At 36.8% G+C, this 25369-nt stretch overlaps 1 protein-coding gene across 1 annotated transcript; it reads right to left on the reverse strand.

The window, feature by feature from the left end:
* Window positions 1-17068: 17068 nt before the first annotated feature.
* Window positions 17069-22923, reverse strand: LOC136058910 (uncharacterized). Its single transcript, XM_065752693.1, has 2 exons — window positions 22910-22923; window positions 17069-18593 (listed from the first exon to the last, which is right to left on the reverse strand). Exons 1-2 carry the CDS (start codon window positions 22921-22923, stop codon window positions 17069-17071), a joined length of 1539 nt encoding a protein of 512 aa, XP_065608765.1.
* Window positions 22924-25369: the final 2446 nt, after the last annotated feature.

Below are 25369 nucleotides of genomic sequence, written 5' to 3' on the forward strand. Positions count from 1 at the left end.
GATGAAATTCTATGGCTTGTGTCACACTAGCCAGGCAAGACTATCATAAATGACCTTAAAATCTATGAATCTTTCAAGGAGCTGCCCAATTCAATAAGCAGACTGGAATATGAATTATGACTCTCAGGAGACATTCTTCCCCTGCTACCTTTCTGTTCCAGAGAGTAACTCTGAAATACTTTAGGAGACGTTTACATCCACAGTGTGCCCAAGCAGAAGTCTCATCTTTTTCCATTTTCATTCCACTACTTCTTTCCCCTCAAATACACTAAAAATCTGCCAATGCAAACAGAAAACAGTGGTGCTTCACTGTCTCTAGCTCCCATCTGTACTAAGGCCTCTGACAAGATCAGTCCTATGAACAGGCTGTAGTCAACCAAGAATTCAGAGGCAGCTATGGAGTACAGTCTTCCAACTTTGACAGAGGCTAATAATGGAAGCCTATCAGAAAAATGTGAGAACATGACAAGCATGTAATATTTCTCCACGTGATTCTCCCAGATCACATCAATTTAGGTTCTGACTGGAGTTCATGTCTTAATATAGCTTATGATGTATTGTGTGTATGCATCATGCTCATAACTTCTCCAAAATGACAGAATATCCCACTGCTACAGTAACACAGGCCACAAACACAAGGTATTCTCTTTCAGCTTATCACAATGATACCCCACTTCCTGACTATTTTTAGATGTATGTTTTATTGTATTTTCTGTATGACAGACGAGCCAGAACCCTTCTCTTTTTTTCATATGAAATAAATCGTCACATTGGTTGTATGATTTTTTTTTCCAGAGGAAATGAAAGGATCATCATAATGAAAATGATAGATTGTTTGCTGATTGTTGTCTGATATATTTTAAGATCTGATTTGACTCCTAATCTAGCTAGTGAATTCTAATGGGCTACACTTTTTAAAAATTACTGCAAGTAAACACGCAGCTCGTATACACCCAGAATATAATTTCCACAACTCTTGTCAGCAAGTGAATTTTGTATCACTAATTTTCTCCTGTGAATTTTGAATGGGTCACTTTTTTTGAGTATTTCTTGATCCTAAATTTACTAGTGCTCATTTTGTTGATCACGCTGTATAATTGGACTAATTATCTTCTATAGGTATGCATACATATATTTAATAAATTGCATAAGAGAGATGTACCGAGACACATACTGTTTTGAAGTTATTTATTCAAGTGCCATGTTGCATATGGAAGATTGAATACTGTAGTAGTAACTCTTGAATTTATACTTCATGTTTAGGTACCAATAGTGAGTTATTTTGTTTTACTGTCACTCAAGAAAATGAACATTCTCAACACATTTTGAATGAGGAGAGAAGAATTAATCTTAATGCTTCTCTTGCACACAAACATCCTGTGATACAGATATATAACCTACAGTTTCTTGTATGCTAAAAAAATTCTTAAGAGCTTGTCAGTCATCAAGTTTTTCTTTCTTTTTTGAATGCATATTTATACTGAAGAACAAGGTAAGAAGGAGCAGTTTCAAAATGAGTGCTCCAATCTTCATAATTTATTAGTTTAGGTAGCAGCTTTGTAACAAAAACGTGAGCAAAACCAAAGACTTGTGAATAAACACAGTAGAAGAAGCTTTTTCATACGATATCCTACAGAATACTATATAGTTTAGCAAAGGCCCCTGCAAGATTTTACTTCTTAGGACTAGAGCAGGTTGCATGTGTACTCTACCGTCACTTTGACTTCATCATTGCTGACCTTGATACCTTCTGTCACTGTCTGCTGTGATCCCTGGGGGTTAAGTGCACAAAGGTTATCGACTTATATACATGTATATGAATTGTCATGTCTGGATTCTTAATAATTGATTGTCAAAGCACTTTTGCACAATGCACCTTGCCTTGTTGGCAGAACAAGTGCCAATGTTGAGCTGCTTTTCTTTGCAGTGAGCATCAACAAGCGTGATAAAACATAAAAAAACAAGCTTGTCAGTAATGACCCAGTTGGCGGCACACAGAAGTCTTGGCTAAAAAAATGGGGAGGAAACTTTTTCAAGTTTTTTGCCGTTTTGTGTGTGTGTGTGTGTGTGTTTTTGTTGTTTTTGGTTTTGCTTTTTTTAATTCATAGTACAAGCCATGGCCATCAGGAGAAATTGAGATTTGACTAACGATTTTCAAAGGAAATTATCTCCCTGGAAGGCTAGAAAAGTAAAAGATAGTCTTGTCAGAATTTTCAAAACAGATAAATGATCTGATATAATCTGTAAAATTCCTAATCTTAAGTAGTAGATTTCCAAGATGGTAGTTTTGCTAAGAACTCAAGTAGTAACTAATTATATTAATCAAATTCTAGTTATATTTCATTATAAATTAATAGAGAATAAATTAGAACAAAAATTCAATATGGAAAACTTTTTTTTCCTCTGGGAAAGACCAGATTACATGCAACTAGTGGCCTTGCATGTTGGTCAGGCTTAGAAAGTGAAGTTAACTGAATGACAATTTGAGAAATTTCTGGTGTGTGTCGGAAAGGTTACAATACATTGCTTAAGACAGGCTTTTTTGGGAGGGAGTGTTTTAACCTTTGAGACATAGCAAGGCATCTTTTTGTTGTCAGTGTCTCCTGGAGTTATAGTGTACTGACCATAAAAGAAATCCATAACATACTGGAAAGAACTGTATAATGTTTCCCTATCCTACAGGCTTATAACATCTTTTAGCACAACACAAGTGGAAATTTGGATATTTTATCAACTACTTCAACAAAGCAATCCATTTAAATAATGTGTTTCGAACTGTAGTCTATGGAGATAATCAGTAGCTTATTAACCTCAATCATAACAACACATTAACACTATCTGGTTTCATGTTGACTAATTTACAGAACAATGGGGAAGAGCACACAGCACATAAGACTGTTTCTAGCTCTTGGCACTGCATAATACAGTGACCCTCACTTGAAATGTCAGAGACTTAAAAAAAAGCTGTATCATATGATGAAGGAAGAGAGTAGAGGAAAGAGAATCATGTAATCAGAGAGTTAGTTAAAAAGTAAACACTTGTTAAACCCCTGGACAAAGTGAGATCATCATCAAATAGAAACCTAGAGCACAGAATAAAGGTCAGTTACCTTTTATGATGTTTGTGTAGCTTCAGTTAAACTAACAAGCAGCAGCGTGTGCTTAAGGTCATAGTTAAGCACTTTTGCCTTGATGAATGTGCTCTGTATTCAGTGCTTCCCTTTCAAGAGCATGGTCATATTGGAAGTCTGATCTACACGAAAACGGTAGACATCAGAAAAGGAAGCAATTTACTTGGGAAGTTACATCTTCACTTATTCATTTCAGATGGTAGCAGGAAATAATGAGTCTGATAATAAAATAACAGAAAAAAACCTACAAAAATGCAGTGGATAAGCCTTAAAAATAAAACAATTGGCTCTAATTTTGGAGAACAAAAGTGCAGATTCTGTCGCATCCTTTTTAGTTCCATGAAAAATAAACCAGAAAAATACTAATTTTGGACAACATTTTAAAAATTCTTGAAGAAGATAGTAGCTGGCCAGCCTAAAAGAGCAGAAGTGAAGCAAGATAGCTGATAAAAAAGCATATTTTCACTGAAACTTTTTAATAAATTAGTTCTTCCACAAAACTTTTCCATGCTGTCCAAACGATATTTTACCAAAATTGTTTTAACCTGAGTAAAAGAGTTAAAGTGTATATTGTGAATAACTTTTCTGCTTTGGCTGACAATCGTGATTAGAAACTCAAATCTAAAAATCTGTTTTTTCTGTCTTTGGTTTATTTATTTATTTATTTTCGCAGTGAAACAGGAGCCATCTCATCCTGTTATTTTAATCCAGATCAAAATATTAAGATATTTCAGGCTTTTATTTTTTTGTATTTTAAAAGGGTTGAAATTTAATGAAAATATTTTGCCTTCAATTATTTGCACATTAAAAATACACTTCCTGTAGCAGCACGTCCTAGCACTTGCTCTTAATGAACTTCTTACTTCTAACACATGAGAAACAGCCCAGTTTTAACCACTTCATTCATATGATTCCCACAAACAAAGCCACTGCATATTTAAAAAGAAAGGCACAAATTAAAAAAAAAAGAGGAAAATTAAAATAATTTCCTTACTTTGTAACGTAGGATATATATATATACCATATATATAATATTTCAAGAGAAAGGAAAGAAATTATGCCTTCTATATTATGGAATTAATTTTGCTAAAACTGTTTAAATGTGAAAATCAGTTGATGACAACTAAAAATTTATAATTAGAACCAGTTCTGCTATATCAAGCAGAAGTCCTAACTACTCTGCCTTTTAACTGAATTGTACCATTACATAACACGGTTTTAAGTGTATACTGCACCAAAAGTGGTCACTGAGGGGGAGGAAGAAATGGATTTATTGTATGATTTGCTGCAAATCACAGTTGAAAGGAAAATACTACTTTACAGTGGTAGTGCTGCTGCAGCTATGATGACCTAAAAACAAAGGTGAGTAGATCTTATTTGTAATAGTAGATCAACTGGTCAATCTGAAAAAAAGTAAAATTAGAAAAACAATGAGGACCAGCACTTCAGGTGTGAAATAGAAGGGAGAAAGTGTAATGTGCTATAAAAATATGTTTAAAATGGAAGAAGAATTCATGCTTCCTTCGTAACACAGGTTTCATAATATATATGAAAATTTCTTAAAATATTAACTTAGTTCAAAATTGCGGTGCATCTTCTTCTATTAAAGAAGCTGGAAGTAATACAGAGAATATTTCACCAAGAATTTACTTAATACATCATAATGATTTTGTAATGGCAGATTTAAAAGAGGAAGGAGAAAAATAGCATGAGTGGTAAGCAGCATTCAATGAAACTGAGAACAATAACTGAGATTGATGGAGAAGGACAAATCTCAGGATGCTGTGTAAATAATGGTAAAATTAAAATGAAGCTTAAGCCAACTATTCTTGACAAAATAAAACAATAAGGTTTTGGAGAAAAACTTAATCCAGCAAGACTCATTAGTTCAAAAATACAGATTCACAATTCTCAAGATGAAATTATTGCCATTTTGTTGCATGACTGGTACAACTAAAAATGGCTCAACAAAACAAAACAAAACAAAACTTCTCCACCTTATCCTGATAGCTTCAAGTCATTCTGACTCACTAACAATGTTTTTCTCCTCTATGTCATGGTCCTATCAGTCTTAAGTCACATTTGTGATGTTGTAGTAGCCTATCTGATAAAGCTCTGTTTTGATCCAGGTTCTAAATCTACTACCTAAGCAAGAAAAAGAAATAGTAATTCACATGGGCCACTGAACTTTGCACAGATACAATACATAATGTCAATGATCACACATGAGATATTTAGAATATTAGAATTCTCATACTAGAAAAATAAACTTGCAGAGCTGTGTCTCTGGAAGCAGCTGTCTACAGTTACGTATTTATACCTTCAAATTGTTTCACGATACTGCTCATAAATAAGCACAGGTTCACATAATCTAAAACTATATCTTCATTTTACAGCAGTGATGAAATTTGCAACTCGTTTAGTACGGTTGTACAATTTGAATATTACTGAAACTAATTGTGCCGTGAACAGATTCTACCGTTAATGCACATATGCTGGTCTGATCTGAAATAATGTGGAAAATGCATCTGATTATGCATTACTCTAGGCAAATATTGCCCATAAACTTAAGCAACTAAGATTTTATCTAAACGGCAAGCACAAAGTATAAAAACTGGAATTAGATTTCTGGATGTTATTTGGTATCTAACACTAACAAACTATGAAAATAGAGTGAAAACAAAAGCTGATCTGAACTCGTATCCTATTTTCCTGAATCTTAGTCCTTTATTGTACTATTTGCTTATATCGTTGAAGAATATCAGTTTTGATAAAATTTTAATGTGACTAAATAAAGAAATCATGTTTTTATTTAATGTTTATACTGTTATCTTAAGTATCATGCACACTGCCATGTAGTGACAAGACCAACTACACTTTGGCTTAGTTTCAACATAAAAATTAGAAGGTGTTGATTTTATTACCACTCTGGCAATATATGTGAAAAGATATTAATGAGTACAAGTGTCATGCTTACTCAAAAGTGTTCCTGAAGCCAGAGTGCTATTTTATCTGCTCTTAAAATTACCAGTAAGGAACAGAATAGGGCTATGTATTTTGATAAGCATCCTTTACCCTGTTCAACAAGGACAATTGAAAAGTCTACCTACTGTACTCAAAGATCTTATGTTGCATTTTTAAAATCTCATGACAAAAATAACTGAATTTCAATGGAAATTTTCAAGATAATCCAGAAAAAAAAATAGAAGGAATTGCACTATTTAGCTGAAGAATTTTTCAGTAGTCATGATAAACATTTCTTGAGAATTTATTTGGATTATTTGAAGAAATCCCAAGTACTCTGTACAATTAATTGGACAGAAATCACTATGAAACTATGTTTTCTTTAACAGAATGCTTCATATTTTTTCCTTAACAATTTTTTCAATCCCCTAGGAGAGTGAATTCAACAAGGAATTAGATGAGAATGGAAGCTTCTGCTTCAGAAAAGAGAATGGCAGCTAGACAACAGAAAACAGATGCCAATTATCTGCCAGTGTCTGCTATAGAACAAAACATTTTATGACATTTACTTTGCCTTAGCAAAGCTGCAGTTGATGTCAGAGAAGCACCAGTCAGCAGGTTCTGAAAGCAGGCTCTCCACAGCCCAGGATCTCAAATCATTTCTTACATTTTTCTAAAGATGACAGGATGAAAAATATTACTTTATATAACATAGCAACAAAGTTAGATGTATTAGCACAGTCTCAAGTAATGCTGTCTTACACTGTGAGACCAGACTCACTTAATAGACTAAGTGAAAATAGAATTTGTACTGCTTATACTTAGGAGCCACAGAATGGGATTTCTTTTGTCACATATTGAACAGGGAAGAATTCAAGCTGTGCAACAGAGAATAAAACCAGTCTTTAGCCACTGTATTATCTGTTTTATTTGGCCCAAGTAGCTATGTGTAAAGTGGACTAGCCTGCTTCTGACATCCAAAGAAAGAATACAGGAGTTAGTGGTACTACTTCAAGGTTAACTTAGCAGTAATTATTGAAAATAAATGTTAAGACAGACAGGGAGCAAACAATTATCTTAATTTAGGCTGACACTCAAAACTTTTAATGTCATTTGAAAGTAATTCTGTAACATTTTTATCCAGCAAATATTTTAGATGATTGCACTGTCAAAAATGGCCTACTGCTTATGATAAACCAATCAGCATGAACTATACAGACAAAATGTTCTTTGGAGGTGGAAATTATACTGATATCATGGAACAATACCAATTAAACCTTTATAGCAACCAACTAACTAGATCTTAGGTTAAGAGCTGTCCAAAGCACTGTATCTTGAAAAGCAGTGCTGGCAATGGAAGGCAATACAGTTTAACAATTTTGGCATAACAAGGGGAACATTATATGAAAATATATGAAAATTAACAAGAAAAAAAATCATATTTATTTATTAAATTTTAAAGAAATCATATGATGTAATGCTGCAATTTCTTTCCATTAAAAAAAATTATCACATACTCTTTTAGCTGAAGAATTCATTGTAATGGTGAAGGTGGTGAAGTTCAGACATGATTGAGGACAAGCATTTACATACGACTTATCAAACTCTGTATGTCACACAAGTCCTCATGCACCTGATTCATAAAATACATATTTTGAGGTATTCTTGATCACATCTGCCTTTAGTTCAAGAATCCTTTGTTATGATGGTCTTACTACAGCCCCATCAGAGACTATCACTCACATGTAACCAGCTCATTCTGCTCTTTCCGATCTTCATTCTAGAATACTAACAACTTCAAAGTACTATGACATCCCAACTACTTCATGCCCCAACCATCTCTCCAGCAGGGTACCTGGCTACAAGAATAAACTGCCAATTCTCATTCAAAATGCTTTTAATACAAAGGTCTTCGTGCTCAGTGTAAGCACATTAACAGTTTTGGAGACTGTGTTTTACAGAACTCAAGTAGAAAGAAGTCCCTGTCAGATTTTAGCACAGCTTTCTGGTAATCAATTGACATTATAAAATAAGTCATGACAGAGGACCAGATAGAACTGACCAAAGCAGCCCCAGGGTTGCATTATTGCAGCACAGTGCTGAAACCTATTGTTATTTCACAGGTAATTCACTATTATTTTTATTTATGTTGTGACTTAATGTTCCAAAGTATATTAAAAATACATTTTTATTAACATATAACAAAAATAGATATATAATCTCAATAATATTGACTTTTTTCAGATAAAAAGGAAAAATATTCTGCTAAGAATGTTGAGCTATGGCTCGACTAATTTTTTTATTTATAAAAAGAAAAGTATACTTTCTCTCCTACTTGTCAAGAATTCTGATTATAAGGAATCGCTCTGTCAATTATTACATTTCTCACAGATTTAAAGAGGGGGCTGAGCAGTGAAAAAAGAACCAAGACTGAACTAATCCTCCCTGGATGATGAGCCAGAATGTAGAAAAACAAGGGCTAAAGACTTGAGGAAGATTTAACAACGTCATGAGGAATGTTCTGTATTTCTGTGGCCCAATAGTGCATTTTTTTCTCCCATGAATAGTTCCACTGATTTCAGGTGAATAGTTCTTCAAAATTAAGCCACTGATGATTAATAAGTGTTTGAAAACAAGTCCAAAGCCACAGTCTTATTTTAAGTCCCAAAGACAGGTAGTTTCTATCTAACCTAATAGATCAGAACCTTGACTTGCTCATTAGTTGAGAACCTCTGCCCTTCTTATTAGGCCCAATTCTCTCAGATGAACTGTCAGTTAGAAGCTGTTAAATTGTACACAGGTAAAATTCCATGTCATTAATGAACCTGAGTGTTTAATGATTTTGGATGCATCAAGTTTACCCAACTTCTTAAAAGGTCTTTTCTCAAATATAATAATGGCGGTGGCACCAAGGATCATTTGCACAAAAGGTTGGTACTTCCCAATCCATCAAAACATCAGCTTTATGTAGTTACATGGTGAATTTGTGACAGTTTGTATTAGTTTCTTAAACAGTGGTTAGGATTGCTACTACTAATGCTGATAAGCAAGCAAATCAGGTTCACTGAGATTGGTAAGAGCTTTAAATAATTAAGGTCCACAAAGATTTTAGAATTCAGATCATTAGCTGCAGTATGCAGCTTTCTCACAATAAATGCTAGATTTTATTTAGAAACTTTATTTCTTCAAGTAAAAGTTAATAAGCCAGGAATGTTTTATTTAAACTCATGAACATCTACAAGTAATATTTTTATTTTAGTCTATTTTAAGCAGATGCAAAATCAAGCTTTATAATAGAAAAAGGAAGTTCTTGGCTGAAGTAACACAAGCATATTTGACACTTGATTCTACTATATTTTAATGGACAATTTTATCTGAACTTCCATATTCTCTCTGGTAGACAAGAGCCGAAGTGTTTAGCAGAACTGAACCTGTCAAACTACATAGTAGCCTCTATAAGGCAAAGGGAAGAGTAAATAAACATTCTTGTCCTGGGCTGGCAGAGATTTCATTTGAAATTTTTTTCCATAAGGAACATAGATAAGTAGAGTAAGAGATTTTTGAAGTAAAATTAGCTCAACCATAATCTAAGCACTGATTCCCACTCAAAATGTTTGTAGTCAGGTCTTATTGCTGTTACAGGTACAAATTTCTGACTTCCTTCAACCTTTGGTGCCAGCACAAAGGATCTTTGCTGTCTACAAGGAGTGGTGTCATATTAAAAAGTTGAGAAATTTAAACCCAAAACGCCATGTTTTACTCTCTAACAACAGGGATTGTCTGTTCTTCACTATTTAATCCTTTCTTAATTACAGCAAATTCAGGATAACAATAAATAGGTGATCTCCAGAAAAAAAAATATATATAATGTAAAGAAATACTCTTTAAAAACAAAACAAAAACAAAGAAAAAGGTGGAACACCATCAGGGTACACATAGAAGTTTTGCAGGAAAATATGTGAAGTTGCATACCTGTGGAGTACAACACATTCGTTTCAGCAGCTCTACATAAAGCCTAACTGCCAATGACATTTCAGCTAAGTCACTTTGCTCTCAAGTGATTAATATTCTGATATGCAAGCCTGACATATTTTCTGATATGCAGCCACCACAGCTGGACTGCAGTTCAACAGCTTACCCACCGGTCTAAGAGAGCACCTTACTGGAACTCTAAAATGAGAGATTTGAGAGGAGCTGAGTGATGTTTTAGGCAGTCTAGGAGTTTTGATACTTTCTATTATGGTGGCAGATATGACTTAAGAAAGAGAGAATGGCATTACAGACCTACATTTAAGTATTTTAAAACTCTTTCACTGCTCTAGGTCAGCCAACAGAATGGGTGGGAATCCTGTGTACTGAGTGACATATTGTCTTGCACCAAGTTTTATCAAACACAACTTTTCTCAGTTCTCGTAAAGAAAGAATACTCCTGGCCTTAGGACAGCCATTATTTTTGCCCATAATGTATCTGCTAGGTTAACCAAATTGGTAATACCAAATCATGAGTGTAAAGCTGCGCCATGCAGGACTGAACAATCTACTTTCTGAGAAACACCATTCTCATTCAAAAAATGTTTAGTTGAGATATTTGATTTTCTGATAGAGTTCCTGTATAAAGAACTCTTTCAAATACCATATCACTACTTTTGTTCTTGCAAAATGCTAAATAATTTGGTTCACATAGCTTGAGTTTGGTAAAGTCCAGACTTCAAGATCATTGAGAGAAAGCACCTCATTGGGCTGACAACGAAGCAAGAGCAGGCAGTTCCCACCTGGGTGGTTTGGTTTGTGTTTTTCTCTCAAAGGTAAAAAAATACTGCCTCAAAGAAGTTGTCTCCAAGTTCTTTATGCATCTACTCGCCTTTTTGCAAAGCCTAATATCGTTTTCCTAGTATTCTGAACTCACTAATATCAAGAATTGCCCTCAAATCAAGAACTTGCCTCTGTGAAAACAGTTTGTAAAAGCAGTAGTTTCCAGTCCTCTTCAATCTACTCTGAAGTTAGCACTGAAGGCACAGGGTAATCTGCACCAGGGAGATGTTCACCTTCTACATAAACTCAGAGAGATCTTTTTTGTTTACAAGCAGTATTATGCTGAGTGGCAGCAACTTTCCTCTTCATAGGGCAAAGGGCTGCTTTGAAACTATCTAACTTTTCCTATCTTTGTCATCCTGTTTTTCGTTTTTCTTTTATTATTAAAAAAAAAAATAAGCTTCCTGTATTGACACTTTTGTGTAGAAATGATTCCAGCTCACAAAAACATACATTTTAATATGAAAAAAAAATCTTTTTTTTCAATGTAGTCCATCTTGCTGCTTATGCCGTTCAGTTTTATCCTGATCATTATTACTCCTTATCCAAAGAAGAATATTCTTGGACAATTTATTTGCATCTCCATCTATACTGAAATTTGCTTTCACAGAATCTACCATTCTCTTCCATCATTCCTTCTTTCTTCAGATATCTAAAAATAACCTTGTTTCACCAAGCTTCTTGAGCTAAGTTTGTCAGCTATGTTTCTGATATCTAGATTCTCATAAAAAAAGAAGCAAAAAAATGTCTATATCACATTTAACTTCCCAGCATGAATTTTTTCCTTTTTTTTTTATCAAAAGAGAAAAAGAAAGAAGACATTTACAGTATGCACAAAGAATATTTCATCAGAATAAATACAATTGATTACAATAATGAATTTAACATGCTTCTTCATTCCTAGTGTTGTAAATTACAGAAGGAGAGAAAAAATTTGTGGTGTTTATCTCTGGTTTAAATATGCTACCTTTTGCAGAACACTTCATAATGTCAGGCCGGCATCAATATTTTGGCATTTTTCATGACAAAGAAATTCCATGTGAAGAAGGGGGAAAAGAAAGCTTCAGCTGATAGGAATCTGTAAGAGCATTTTCCTTTGTAACTTTTCCAATCTGACTGTTATTGTTTGCTGATTTGTGGAAATATACTACAGTTGCTCCCTCATCTCATTCAGTATGGCAATGAACAAAGTTTTCTTTTAGTTTTAGCACTGGTATTAATAAACAAGTTGAGAGATCACTTTTGGCATATTTCCTCCATGACAATGTTTTATTTATAGCTCTCTTCTACGCCACTATTTTATTTATGGTATTAAATATATAAAGAGATCATAATGCAGGGGGAAAAAAAAGACTATTATGGAAAAGCAAAAGCTGTTTTTGTCTAAGAGCTATGCTTATGAACAAGGCTACCTGGCTTAATACACACAGATATTTGACCATATACCAATCTTTTCTTCTTGTTCAATCACATACTTTATCTGTGTATCCTCACAGTGAATAAAATACAGCACAATTTCTAAGAATGTTACGTTAATCAGCTCTCATAACTTAGGAGTGAACGGTGTCCTGAGTTTTGTTTTTGAATCAGAGCCTCGAATATCTTTGCTGCCTGGCATTGCATTAGTATTAAACAAAGCATTTATCCCACATTATTATGTAACCATTGTTAATAATATATAAATACCTCAACTTTACCTTAGCCTAGTGCTATGTTTAGTACTGAACTCATTTTATTAACACTTTTTATTGGAGATGTTATTAAATCCATTCACTACCTTCTCTTTAAGGTGGTCAGCTCCTCCTAGTGGATACCTACAACATGCAACAAAATTTGTCCAGTCCTTGCTAAGTAGTGGAACAAAGGTGGAGCTCTAATTTATTTTTCCTCCTTAAAATATAGAAAGAAGGGGGGAAATAGCAGTTGTCAGTTAGAGTCTTATCACCAGAAAGGCCTCACGAAGCAAGTTTTGAGACAAAAAAAAAGAACAGTTTTTGTCTTTCACAACTTTTCAGTTATAAAACAGAAAAAATATATATATTTAATGTTACTTCTTGCATTAAAGCTTTCCATACTACTCATAGACTGAATCTTCTGAGTTATACCAATGTGAAAAGTCCATATTGGTTGATTACTCAGCTGCTTGCCTCTCAGCTTGGCAAACTTCTTGGGGAGTTTTGCAAAGATGAGCAGTAAAATCCAAACTTGTATAAAGTATGAAAGTTTGAAAAAATCTATTTGTAGCAATCTTTTCTTTTTAGACATTCCCTTAATTCAGCAGCACTGCTCATTCAAGTAGTTATGTGTGACTGCATGCTTATTGTAGGGAGGTCTCTGCCACTCAGCCAAGAGCACAGTTCTAATAATCTGCCTGTTTTTCCTTCCCCGTTTTTACTGCATAACTTGCTATTTCTGACATGATATTTCACCTGATGGAACTGCCCAGTAAAACTTTTGAACAACACCCAGTGTTGTCCCTATAGGTTTTTAGAATTTTCCCTTTCTTACTTGTGAGCACTTGCAAGAGAAAAATAGACTCTCCTCTTTTGTATCAACATCGAAGACTCAGGGAATGTTCAAATAAAAAAACACCTGTGAAGTGGCAAATTAGTGCAATGAAAGAACAGCTTACACAGTGCTACCTATATATTGAATTTATTACGTAAGATCTCAAGCTCAAAACTTAGCTATTCCCTGGTATGTAAATCTTTTTTTCAGAAAGAAATGAAGCATTGAAGACAAAATAGAAGAAGCTACAGAAGGATCCAATAATAACAAACTATCAAATGCATGGAAGAATGCAACCCATCCTGTGTAGCAAAGGGTAAACCATCTGCTGCCATTGTTCCAGCTATTCCATGCTATTCCAGCAATTATCAGATTTTAGGTTCTTACATAGAGGCTCTACTATCAGCTAATTGGTAAAGATGGTAAAGATGTGCTCTTGATGTCTATCCCTAAGTACTAGCAAAAATCCTGATTTTCAAAAGAAGGTATTTAATGCGTTCTGAGAAATAAAGCATCATGCTTCATACCAGGCACCTATGGAGAGAGCCAACCCAAATCAATAGCTAGGATCTTAGCAGGAGGTTTAAAACCCACGCACAGCACAGCAAGAAGACAAGCTTCATTTCTGATATATATACACAATACACTTAAGAAAGCCTACAGTCATTGAATCTTCTAGGATCAGTGTAATTAGCCTACTCAAGTATTTTGGTATTGTAAGACAGTCTTGTGTGCCAAAGCACATAGACAACAATTAGCCAATAATTTTCCATCTAATAGAAACTTGAAGGTACAAGCTTCAATATTAGTAAGAGAATACAGAAAAGAGATTTTCCCCTGGCCCCTTATGATTTTTGGAAAAAAAATATAAAATGGTGGGATATTGGTGATCTTGAACAAACTAATATAATTCTTAAATTCACATGTATTTGTAATGTTCTCTGCAACAATCTAGATACAGACATTGTCCAGAGCTTTACTGTTACACAAATTTCCTGGGTTTTTAACTTCTGTGTATATATACTTTTATATAAAGTCATATGATTAATAAATCTTTACGTAGTTGGCTTCAGGCCAATGCTGAAGAATGTTCACCTTAAAGTAACCCCTTGTTCTTTCTGTATCAACTTATTTTCAATTGAACAATTATTATTAGTTATTATACTGATGTCTTAATCTAAACTGAAATCAAGGACCTACTGCATTAAAGGTTGCCCATAAAATCTCTAAGTAGCAGTAATTGAAAAAAAAAATAGTTTGTAACTCATATAAGCAAGAGAGATGCATATGAAATTTATTCCTCTTCCTTTGGAAAGTGAGGTTCATGAAACTTGAGTTGAATTAAAATCTTTATTCTAACCTCTATCAAAAGACTTTTCAGCTCTTAAGGACTATTAATTATATTCATAGAGTTGCTTACAACAAGGACAGTTGTTCTATAAAATCGGTGTTTTTAAAAATGCATGCCAAGTTTGAATTAAAATCTGAAATTTTGTCTTTTCCAATAAAATTCACAGCTTGGATTTTAACTCAGGATTATCAAGTCTTTAATTAATCTGAACTTGGGAAAACAATTGAACAAACAAATCAGCTCTTTAAGAAAACACAGAACACATTAAAGACTGTGCAGATAGATAGTTTCAGAAACGGGGCAAAATCTATTCGTTTGCTAAGATACTGAAAATTCTTTTGAATCTGAATGTGGTCTCTGAAACCATTTCAATTGAAAAGAAAAAATAAAGATAAGAAAGAAAAGGGAGAAAAGAAAGAAAAGGAAGAAAAGAAAGAAGAAGAAGAAAGAAATTATGCAGTTTCAAGGAAAGCTTATAATGCATTTTGCTCAGCCCTTGAGTCAGGACAATTTCTAAAATAACAGAATTGCAACTGATTCAGAACACTCTGTAAAGGTCCCTGAATTCAATATACATTCTTTCACTGAATTCAATGGGCCTCATACGTATTGAGTCATAGCCTCTGTCACGCTCCAATATAAAGGAGGGAGACGAAGGTTCTTAGATTATGTATATACCCAGCGTGAGATTAAGAAGCAACGGTTCAGATGTTTGTCCGACCAGTTTATTACCACTATAAACCAGGGAGAAGGGGAAGGCGGACACTGTTAGGGTGATGGGGAAGGGAAGGCGAGCGATAGGAAAGATAGGAAGGAAGCAAGGGCTTGTACAAAGCAGGGATAGTCACCAGCCAGGATCCCAGGGGCGGTCCGGTTGCAAGCGGCTCCGACGGTCCGAAGCAGAAGAGCAGGGGCGGCAGAAGCGGGGAGAACAGCAGCAGCGACGGGCAGCCCTGAGCAGCAAGCAGCTGTCCATAGAAGCAGCACCAGGTCAGCACAGGAGGAGGGGTGCGGGGTCAGCACGGGAGAAGCGGCGAGGGGTCAACCCCCGGAGGGGCAGCAGCGAACAGTGATCAGCTCGTGAGGTCTCTCCAAAGAGAAGGCCTCTCCAGGAAGCAGCAGGCAGTGATCAGCTCGGGAGGTCTCTCCTAAGAGAAAGCTTCTCCAAGAGGAAGCCACTCCAGAGAAAACCCTCCAACTTCGTGGCTGCAGGACCCCTCTATTTATCTCCCAGATTTCTCCAGTCTACGTGACGAACCCCTCGAACCTCTCCTGCTTGGGCATCAGGCGGGTATCGCCTAAGATGGTTATCTCCCCCTGGAGATGAGTTCCATAAACGAGTGTTCTCCGGTCATTGAGCTGCAGTGTCAGGGGAGTATCACCTGAGATGGTTATCTTCCCTTGGAGGGGAGTTCCACAAAAGAGTGTTCAATGGCCACTGAGCTGCAGCTTAGGCCGCCCCAGGACATGCCCATCAGCTTGTCCCTGAGACAAAGGATTTCACAACCCTTTCCCAGGACTAACTTGGACATGTTCGGACATGTTCATCAGCAACCTTTGAGGCAATGGTAAAAGATATTAGTCTCTTACACCACCCCGTGACTCAAAGGTTGCTTAAAAATTGGGCACTGGTGATCCATGATGGTGAGAAAAAGATAGGAAGCAGAAGGGTAAAGGAGGGAGAGGTGTAGGGAATCAAAATGTTCATATAATTGTTACACACGTTTTTTTTAGTCTTGGTTACAATTGTTGCCCTGATATGTTTCACTTCATCAGCAGAGGAGGTTGTACAGTACATAGAAGATACCACATGATGTTCAAGTTTACAATTGAATAAAACAGGGTATCATACAAGGAACAAACATAAAGAGTTGCAATAACACACAATAAAAATCTGTTTAGCCTTGGGCCACCTGGGAGCCAGGAAGAGGTCAAGGTCTGGGCTTTTCCAAGTTTGGACAGGAACATGTGCTATTTTTCATATACCTTGAACAATTTGTTTGCATCAATCCCATTATCATTAATTTTAGACAAAAAGTAGAATAATATAATTTGCCACAGACACCCCCTTCTTCAGCTAGCAGGTAGTCCAGAACAATGCAATGCTGGAGTACTTCTGCCCGTGTCTGTGAGGCTTGATCTGCAATGAGATCAAGGGCATAACATTGGGCGGATTACCCCAACATAACATACCCCAGTCCAGTTTACAGGTAGTCGTTTATATGCATAATGAAAACAAATCAAATAATGTCCCTTCAGTGCTAGTTGTGAGCTTCCTAACATTCACCCTTCACCCCCCCGCTCACTTGAGAGGTGAAGGTTTCCTGATGACTCTGGTAGTTCTTCTGGTGCTGGAGAGGCAACTAGGACCTAGGGTTTTGCTTTCCTCAGATCTAGTTGGCCATCCAGTCACCAGCATTTCGAGCCTATCTGTTGCCAGTCCATCCATCAAATTTCGTGGAATGCCCTTTTTCCAGCCCAGAGTCCAAAGACCATTACGTTTATGATCAATGTTTCGCCTACCTGTTCTTAGTGGGCATGAAAGCTTTTCAGTCTCATTAAGCTTTGGGCTAGGTGGCCTGAGGACAAGTCTGGCTGCTGCAAGCCTTACTCCTCTTGGCTCAAATTTACTGGAGGAAGAAACCACTGGCCCATATTTTCTTCCATGATTAATTAACTCTTGGGCAACCTCCCCCCATGTCCATACTTTGCATCCTGACTGCAAATTATTAGAGGTTGCAGTTCCTTCTAACATTGCCCGGGTTCTTTCTCCCTGAGGCATAGCCTGTATCTTTCCTTGCAACTGTATGCCTATGGGTTTCAGTGATTCTGGAAGCCCCCTGATTAGAGGGGTCATTCTCTCAGGATCAGCAGGCAACATCATGGGAGATTCATGGTGTAACTGTAGCTTCCTGTCATACATCATTTGGAGACAGGCAGCCTTCTGAACATTCTCTACTAGTTGATCAACAGTTCCAGTAATGGCAAGGGGGTCTCCCCTTTCTAGGGGATTAAGACCACCTGCCCAATAGGCAGCTCTCTGTGTAAGGGACCAAGGAGCACGATTGTTACCAGTAGTTAAAAATACTCCTGGTCCCCAATAGCCTTCAGCCTCCTTTTCAGTTAAAAGTATCTGATCTCCACCTGTGAGGCTGACCCTCCATACGTACTCTGTTTCTGATTCTTTAGGAGAGCGGCCAAAATCTCTTTTCAATTTTGCTAGCTCAGTAGTAGAGAAAGGGATTTCTTTAACGTTCATTTGAGGATCTAAATCCTCGCTATTATCGTATGAATACTCAGTTTTTATTAAAGGACGCAACTGAGCTGGGGAGGCTTCTAACTTGTCTACACTTGCCATTATACCTTGCAGTTCCTCCCTTGGATATGTTTTTTCTTGAGATGCACTAGCACCACTGGCATCCTTACTCGTTAACACTTCCCTTAAAGCTATTTGCAACAGATCAGAATTATGTTTTTCTCTTTCTACTTGCTCTTCTAGGTTTACAATTTGATTTTGCAGAGCTTTTATCAATTCATGACTTACTTTAACTGATTCATGCAATGCTTGTAGAGCTTGGCTCTCTGTTTTAAGCTGCTGGTCGCGGAATTCTACAGCTGCAACCAGAGCTGAACCCAATACTGCACAAATAAATACCTTCCCTTTTCCAGCTCGGGTACGAGCATTCTTTTGCAGAACACTAATACGGTCAGAGACGCTCTGCACGTTATACCAGTTCTGCCGTGCCCAGTCTACCCCTGTTAAGGAGGGTTTAGCACCATGCTTTTCCAAAAGTTCAAATAATACACCTTCACAACTCATTGTGGCACTGTCACACATTTTCTCAATACCCACAAAAGGTCTACACCGAGGGAGAGAGGAGGTATTCAAAAGCACAACTAACACCTCACCCCCACCCAGGGAGGCACAACACACCTATCAAGCAAAGGTAAATACAGTTCCAATCACTCCTCCCTTGAGAGGAGCACACAAAAAGACAAAAGCTAAAAACAACACTTTCTAAGGTAAACAAACTTCTTGGAGAGGTACACAGTTCCCCACTACCCAAGAGGTGCACACGAAAAAGCTTTAGTTATCAAACACCAAATGCAGAGAGGTCTTCCCGAGGAAGCATGCACGTATTTCACAAGTCCTCGAGAGGTATACACAAAAACAGTAAAGTTTCAGAATTTGGAGCGGTCTTCCTGGAGAGGTGCCCACATCTAAGTTTTCAAAAATATCGCTCCTTGCAACTCCAGGAGGTACACACAGAAAAAGGTACCATTTTCACACTTAAGTTACCAGATTCAGAATTTAGAGCGATCTTCTTGGAGAGGTACACACATTTAAATGAAAAAAAAAAAATATCACTCCTCACAACTCCAAGAGGCACACACAGAAGAGGATTCAAATTATACCTGGAAGGACAACACTCTCACTGTCGGGTATCCTGCCGACTACGCCATTAAAAAATGTCACGCTCCAATATAAAGGAGGGAGACGAAGGTTCTTAGATTATGTATATACCCAGCGTGAGATTAAGAAGCAACGGTTCAGATGTTTGTCCGACCAGTTTATTACCACTATAAACCAGGGAGAAGGGGAAGGCGGACACTGTTAGGGTGATGGGGAAGGGAAGGCGAGCGATAGGAAAGATAGGAAGGAAGCAAGGGCTTGTACAAAGCAGGGATAGTCACCAGCCAGGATCCCAGGGGCGGTCCGGTTGCAAGCGGCTCCGACGGTCCGAAGCAGAAGAGCAGGGGCGGCAGAAGCGGGGAGAACAGCAGCAGCGACGGGCAGCCCTGAGCAGCAAGCAGCTGTCCATAGAAGCAGCACCAGGTCAGCACAGGAGGAGGGGTGCGGGGTCAGCACGGGAGAAGCGGCGAGGGGTCAACCCCCGGAGGGGCAGCAGCGAACAGTGATCAGCTCGTGAGGTCTCTCCAAAGAGAAGGCCTCTCCAGGAAGCAGCAGGCAGTGATCAGCTCGGGAGGTCTCTCCTAAGAGAAAGCTTCTCCAAGAGGAAGCCACTCCAGAGAAAACCCTCCAACTTCGTGGCTGCAGGACCCCTCTATTTATCTCCCAGATTTCTCCAGTCTACGTGACGAACCCCTCGAACCTCTCCTGCTTGGGCATCAGGCGGGTATCGCCTAAGATGGTTATCTCCCCCTGGAGATGAGTTCCATAAACGAGTGTTCTCCGGTCATTGAGCTGCAGTGTCAGGGGAGTATCACCTGAGATGGTTATCTTCCCTTGGAGGGGAGTTCCACAAAAGAGTGTTCAATGGCCACTGAGCTGCAGCTTAGGCCGCCCCAGGACATGCCCATCAGCTTGTCCCTGAGACAAAGGATTTCACAACCCTTTCCCAGGACTAACTTGGACATGTTCGGACATGTTCATCAGCAACCTTTGAGGCAATGGTAAAAGATATTAGTCTCTTACAGCCTCATACCTCAAAACTGTTTCTACAGAAAGAAAAAATTTCCTTTTACTTTCAATTAATCAGAGGACTAGGTGTAACTTACGGGTAAATTGGAGTTAGTTGTATGGAGTGACTTGGATCACTTGGAGAGGTCAGTTCAGATACAAACGTAGGTTTTAAAGCAGCCAAATGCAAGCTCTTCTATCTAGAAACAAAAAATAAGGAAAAGATAAGGAAATCTTTTGTTGGTAATAATGATTCTGTCACCAGATTAATAAAATTACTGTCATGGTAGGTGACTGGTAAATTGACATAGTCTTTAATAGATTTAAAAACAAGAAAATATTTGATAAAAGTGGTAAGATGACATTAATCATAATATTAATGGAATTCCGTGTTCAGAATTAGTACCTATAGTTCTAGAAGTTGAATATAATTATAGGTAGTAATAATATATTTCACTTAAAAATCTCTGACTTTGCAACAAGAGATGAATTCATAATAACTATTTGCTGAACCACAGGTTAGATTCAGGAGGTATCCCATCTAAAGAAGACCATACTGATGTAGAAGTTATCAGGTGAATGGTGTGGAAAATTGCTAGGGATGTTGCAATGAATCTACCACGGGTGAAGCTTTCTACATCCAATGTCACCAGTGAATCCCAGAGCTCTTTTTTCCAATTGCAGATGCACCCCACTGCCCTGAGTTCCTCCAGCCACAGAAGCCAGGTCACAAGACGCAAACTGAGATGCAGCATATGTAGAGGGCTGAACAAGATTAAGTGCCTGTGTGAATAATTTTGCTCTGCCTTAGGGATATGTTAAAGGTTTATAAGGGATGTGCTAGAAGCAGTTCATTTAGGCATCAAATAAATCAGGGTCTCATAAGGAGCTTATGCATGAGAGACCTCAAAGAGCTTGAGTACTGGGACAGTAACCAACACAGTATAGAAGCAGGTCTTCCTGGCCTTCACCAGGCTCTGTCAGCTGTGAACCAAGAGATCTCAGTAAATCCAGCCTAAGTCACTTGGTTCAGTGGCCACATTATGTCACATCCAGAAGACAGTATGGGAGGACATTCCTCATTATGAGACTCATCATAATGCAATGATAGTTGTCAGGATAGATGTTCAGGGATTTGATTTAGTAGTTCAGTGGGTAGGGATAGTGATAGGAGGATGGTTGGACTAGATTATCTTGTAGGTCTTTTCCAACCTTATGAACCTATGAACCTAGGATATGTCAGAAGGCTCTAGAACTTTTTCTGTGAGGACCAGGTACATTTTCATATGCCTGAGTCAGAACCTCAGGCACAGATCAAACACCCTGACAGGGCAAGGGAATTTTCCACCAACTTTCCATCATCACTGATGGAAAGGCTGTGCATACTGTTCCCCCAGAAGGATATCCAGTGAAACTATCAGGAGAGAAACATAAGTAATTCAAGTAAGAACTCAGGGAGTCATAGTTATAGTTAGGTATACATTTCTATTCTACTTTACCAATCCTTGTCATAATCAAAATGAATTACACAATGATGGAAAAAAAAAAAAAAAGCTAAAGCCACTAAACACATAAGAAAACCTAAAGGGCACTTAATAAAACTCTTTGATTTGCTATTTCAACTTTTAATATGCTCTATCATAATTAATTTTGATGATCTTAAGCTAAATTAAAAGCAGCAGGTAGCACTGCATGGAAGGAAAAGTATAAGGATACCTTAATGGAGCCACCCAACATAGAGCCCTGTAGGCAGCCATAACTTAATTTAAAAGCACACTTGATATGCAGCAATAGACCAAGTAAAATGGCAGGTGATCCTCAAAACAGAATAAGAAGTAGCTGTTGTATCCATCCTCAGCCACAGTAAAACTGTGTGAACACAGTGCTTTTCATTAAGCAATCAATAATATATTTTATTAGTTCCAGAACACTGCATACAGCCCACAAGAAGCAATCTCACTACACAGTTTTAAGTGTGAATACCACAATTAAACCAAGAAAGAATAAATTAGCTTTTTCTGAAATCTGGAAGTTTTTGAGTTGTAAAAGTCCAATTACAAATTAGCAAGCTGTGAATAATCAGATAAGAAAACCCCACAGTTTCAAAGCTGCATGAGCTTTACTTTTAAAATCCCCAGAGATTTATGAGGTTAAACAGTAATTGGTCGCAAATGAGACAACTGATGATAGCTAACATAGTTAGCTAAGAGTAACTGTTTTAGCTTTTAGTTTGGGGACTAATACTTGGCCTTTTGAGAACACCAAAATCTTTCTGTTTGAAAGATATAAAAATAACTAGTCAGCTTTATGTAATTCCAGTGTACCAACAAATACAGCTTTGTTTGGAAATATTTGATATCCTAGTCTCCCTCCAGTATAGCCGTTGACTTGATTTTTAAATGTATTTATCCACCTGCTACTATTAAATTCAGGGGCACTTGTTAAAAATGTTTGAAAATCTGGTTTTGTTACAGTGTTAGACTGGAGATAGTCATGTCTTCGATTGCACCAAAATCTAGATGTTAAGGACTTCTGAAAATCTTCCTGTATCCAAATCAGCATACTACTATACTACTCAACTTGTATATATTAATAATATTTTATATGGATAAGATGTAACTCTTCATTGCTCTATTATTCCATCACAGTGCTGTACTTAATAAGTTCTTAGAAGAATACAATTTTGTATATTGCTGTCCTTTTAATATGCAAAAATTGAACAGTGAATTTTTCATTCAGTTACAAACTCTCACTGAAGTGAATGACCCTTTAAAATATGATAGGAAACCAGACCACTCAGAATACGAGAGGCACATTTTAGTCTGGTTGCATCGGAAGTATTCAGGAGTAAGAGTGACTGCTGAGGAACATATTTCAGGGTTACAGAGCATCTGTATCCATGGGGATGATAGATCAAATTGTAAGCAAATTGACCCTATAAAGGACAAGCATAAAAATAAGAAAAGCTTCATAATCTAGACTTCTTAATCTATTTATTCAATCCTCTAAATGCTGTATAAAAAGAATTTTACGTATACATTGAATATGAGATGATTATTCAGAGACTGACAGACTAGATTCAAGATTTAGTCTTCTAAAAGCAGAAGAAAACATAGGATATATAGGGACACTGAGACCAAAGGAAAGGTATGGTTGCCGTCTAAGGAGCCGTGTTATATAAGTTCCCATATAACGATATCACAAGCAAAAAAAAAAAAAAAAAAAAAAGGGATGATCCAGCAGCTAGGACATTTGCCAAAGACTTAGAAGTCATGGGTTTATGCTTGTACTAAGCTATAAAATTTCAGCAATTGACTTTAAGGCACAAAAATCTGCTTTCATGCTGGTCAATAAGAATTTCAGCTAGACTCTTTTCTACTGTTTTGAGGAGGACTTGTCCAAACTGCTTACTGGTAACAGCCATTGGTCTAAACTCTTCCAAAGCATGCTTAACAATTAGCTAAGAAAATTTGAGATGATTCTGTCAAAAATTGTACCCAAGAGTATGCCAATAACAGGTAAACTTGCTGGACAACTGTGTGCTTTGTCTAAGCCTGAATCCCATCTCTAATTAATCTACTATTGCAGTTATATCCACTGATGAATGAAATGATGAAGGGGGGAGCTCTGAGTACTGTAACTTATTTCTGTGAAATAAGGAAAATATCAGTGATGTAGTCACGCACTCATGGATTACAAGACATTTAAACTTCTCTTAGATTCTGCATTTCCTATCACCAATTCTTCCTCACGGAGTAAAATACCAAAGGGCAAATATGAGCCCAATATTTACACATGTGTTTTGTACAACAAAGCACAGAAGTCCGCAATCACGTAGCCACGTAGGTAAATTGTGTTTTCACTGAGAAATGCGAGGTACATTTCCTCAGTTTCCACAGTTTCTCACTGGATCAACCAGCCTCTTGATAAGCTTGCCTTCAGACTATCCTTCACTTCAATAAACAGAACAAATCACATTTTGTAGGAACACAGAGGAATTCAGCCTCTCTAAAACTTGCCAAGAGAAAGATGGGTTTTTTTTTAATGGAATTTCAGTAGCAGTGCACTGCAGTTATACCCTGACTTTCAGAATAAATGAAAACTGGCAAACAGTTTTCAATGACATAAGTGATATTTGATTATTTGTCATTTCTGGAAAAAAATAAAATAGAACTAAGGTCACTTGATATAGGGAGTTACCTCTTAATCGATATTATTTCACCAAGAATTTTCAAAACTCACACTGGTATTACATTTCCGCATACTGTCACACCTCTAATACATAGAGTTACAGCAGTAGAAAAAAGTGATGTGACTGTTTAAACATTACTGTTTTTGCCACTAGTTTTCTTGGCAAACTTTGCTGATATTGCAGACTGAATCCATGCCGTGCAAATGATCCTCTATTTCAAAGATATCAGCTTTTAAATGAAGTTCATTTTCTTGCACAGATACAACATAAACAAAGGTTCTTAGACAACTCAACATTGAGACTGAAAAAATACTTTCAATCTGTGCTAGTTAGCATAAAACAACATTATGTTTCCCTGAATGGCTATACTAAACATTTAACAAAAAAAAAGTCTACATTTAGAAGGCATAATTTGACTGGTTTCAGTTGCAAAGCCTTCTGATTACTACTATTAAAAACTTACTCTGAATCATGCAAATTTCTGAAGAAAAAAGATGTATAGAAACAAAAAAATAACAATATCTCTTACATTTTTCATTAAATTATGTTTTTTTCCTACGAATTTGGGGAATTTTAGAAGCTTTTAAAATAAAAATCATTTTTAATTTCAAATTTATTCCCACTCTACATGTTGTCATTATTTTTTTTAATCACCATAATGAAGAGAAAATATAGCACAGTAAAATCAGGATTTAAAACACGGGGTAGAAAAGGCAGGAGATTAGTGGATCTTTACTAAATATAAGTATTTTTTTAGAACTATTTCTCTGTGAAGGAAGATTTTTAATTAATAACTCTACATTTGTGATTAAATTGAAAAGTCAGTTGCAATCAATACATAGGAAAACATTATAGTGCAAATTTTTTGCAGAACTTTCGTGTTTGTTTAAGGAAAGAAAAATATATCAGCTACCCTAAAACAATGACTAAAAAGCAATATTCTCCAGTATAGCATAGTAATCTCTGATGTCACTGCAGTTATCCAGCTG

The sequence above is a fragment of the Cyrtonyx montezumae genome, unplaced genomic scaffold, assembly GCF_038088225.1.
Source record: "Cyrtonyx montezumae isolate F1298 unplaced genomic scaffold, pur_monq_1.0 scaffold_8, whole genome shotgun sequence".
NCBI lineage: Eukaryota > Metazoa > Chordata > Aves > Galliformes > Odontophoridae > Cyrtonyx > Cyrtonyx montezumae.